Consider the following 1089-nt stretch of genomic DNA (forward strand, 5'->3'; position numbering starts at 1 on the left):
AACTTATCACTCCACAGGATCCCATATTTTGAGTATACATTTCTGAAGTCATGCATGTGCACACACATCCCCCCAGGTCCCCCCACAGGAGCCCTGCCTCCTTCTATCTTCACCTTTGTTTTGCTATTGACTCTTAATTTTTATGGTTTTCTAGGTCACACAGCTAAAAATATTTTAAAATATACCTTCATCTAACATACTAAAAGGGTATTTGGAAAATTTCCTATTAAAAATTTAAAAGCAAAATAGATTAGAAAGGTAGACAGATGAGGCAAGGTAAATCAGATTATATTTATTTTTAATTCTGAAGCTTCTGATTGATGGGCTACTCTTTATTGTGGGATGTTCTAAACTTCCAAAATATTTTTTATATTATCTTGTATATAATACTTATCAGATAGGACTTCCCTAAAGGGAGAAAACATATACACACAGTATACTCTGTGTTTGTGTGTGTGTGTGTGTGTGTGTGTGTGTGTGTGAGTGTTTGTGTTGTTGTTGTTGTTGTTGTTGTTTTTAAGTAGGCTTCACAACCACATGGAGCCCAAGATGGGGCTTGAACTCATAACCCTGAGATCAAGGCCTGAGCTGGCATCAAGTGTTGGACATTTAATTGAGTGAGTCACCCAGGCACCCTAGGATATTCTGTTTTTATCCCTAGGTATTGGTTTGTTTGTTTGTTTGTTTGTTTGTTTGTTTTTATCAGTGGAGGATTCTTTCAGATAAGTGGATACCACCTTGGTAAGAAAGTGTGCAATATTGGAGAAGGGATTGTAGCGCCTCAAAAGTGAGATAATGATAAGATACACATGTCTCTTCATGGAGTGTGAATGTGTGTATACCCAGAAATCCATAAAGAATCAAGCAAAAATGTTGAAAAACACATTATATAATATATTCAACATATATTAAGCCCCATAGAAATGGTGGAAAAGGAGACTCACGATTCCCAGTGACCATGACTCCCTCTCGGAGAGTCTTGGTCCTTGCTTGGGTGAAGATGTAAGAACAAAAATTGCTGGCTTGTCTCTGGAATTTAGGATCCAGTTGATTTTCATGTATATTCTCAATATTGGCAAGGAGTTTTAC

The 1089-nt window shown here is 37.0% G+C and overlaps 1 protein-coding gene across 1 annotated transcript in view; it reads right to left on the minus strand.

Annotated features, from left to right (window-relative positions):
- The window catches only part of LOC115297644 (guanylate-binding protein 6-like), a gene marked incomplete at its 5' end in the record, with an annotated part of 29855 nt that overhangs the window by 28108 nt on the left and 658 nt on the right, over positions 1-1089 (minus strand). Inside the window, one exon of the mRNA XM_029945806.1 lies at positions 904-1089. This exon is cut by the window's right edge and continues 349 nt beyond it. Coding sequence (XP_029801666.1) covers positions 904-1089 — 186 coding nt within the window. The remainder of the gene's footprint in view (positions 1-903) is intronic.

This window comes from Suricata suricatta, chromosome 8 (genome assembly GCF_006229205.1).
Source record: "Suricata suricatta isolate VVHF042 chromosome 8, meerkat_22Aug2017_6uvM2_HiC, whole genome shotgun sequence".
Lineage (NCBI taxonomy): Eukaryota > Metazoa > Chordata > Mammalia > Carnivora > Herpestidae > Suricata > Suricata suricatta.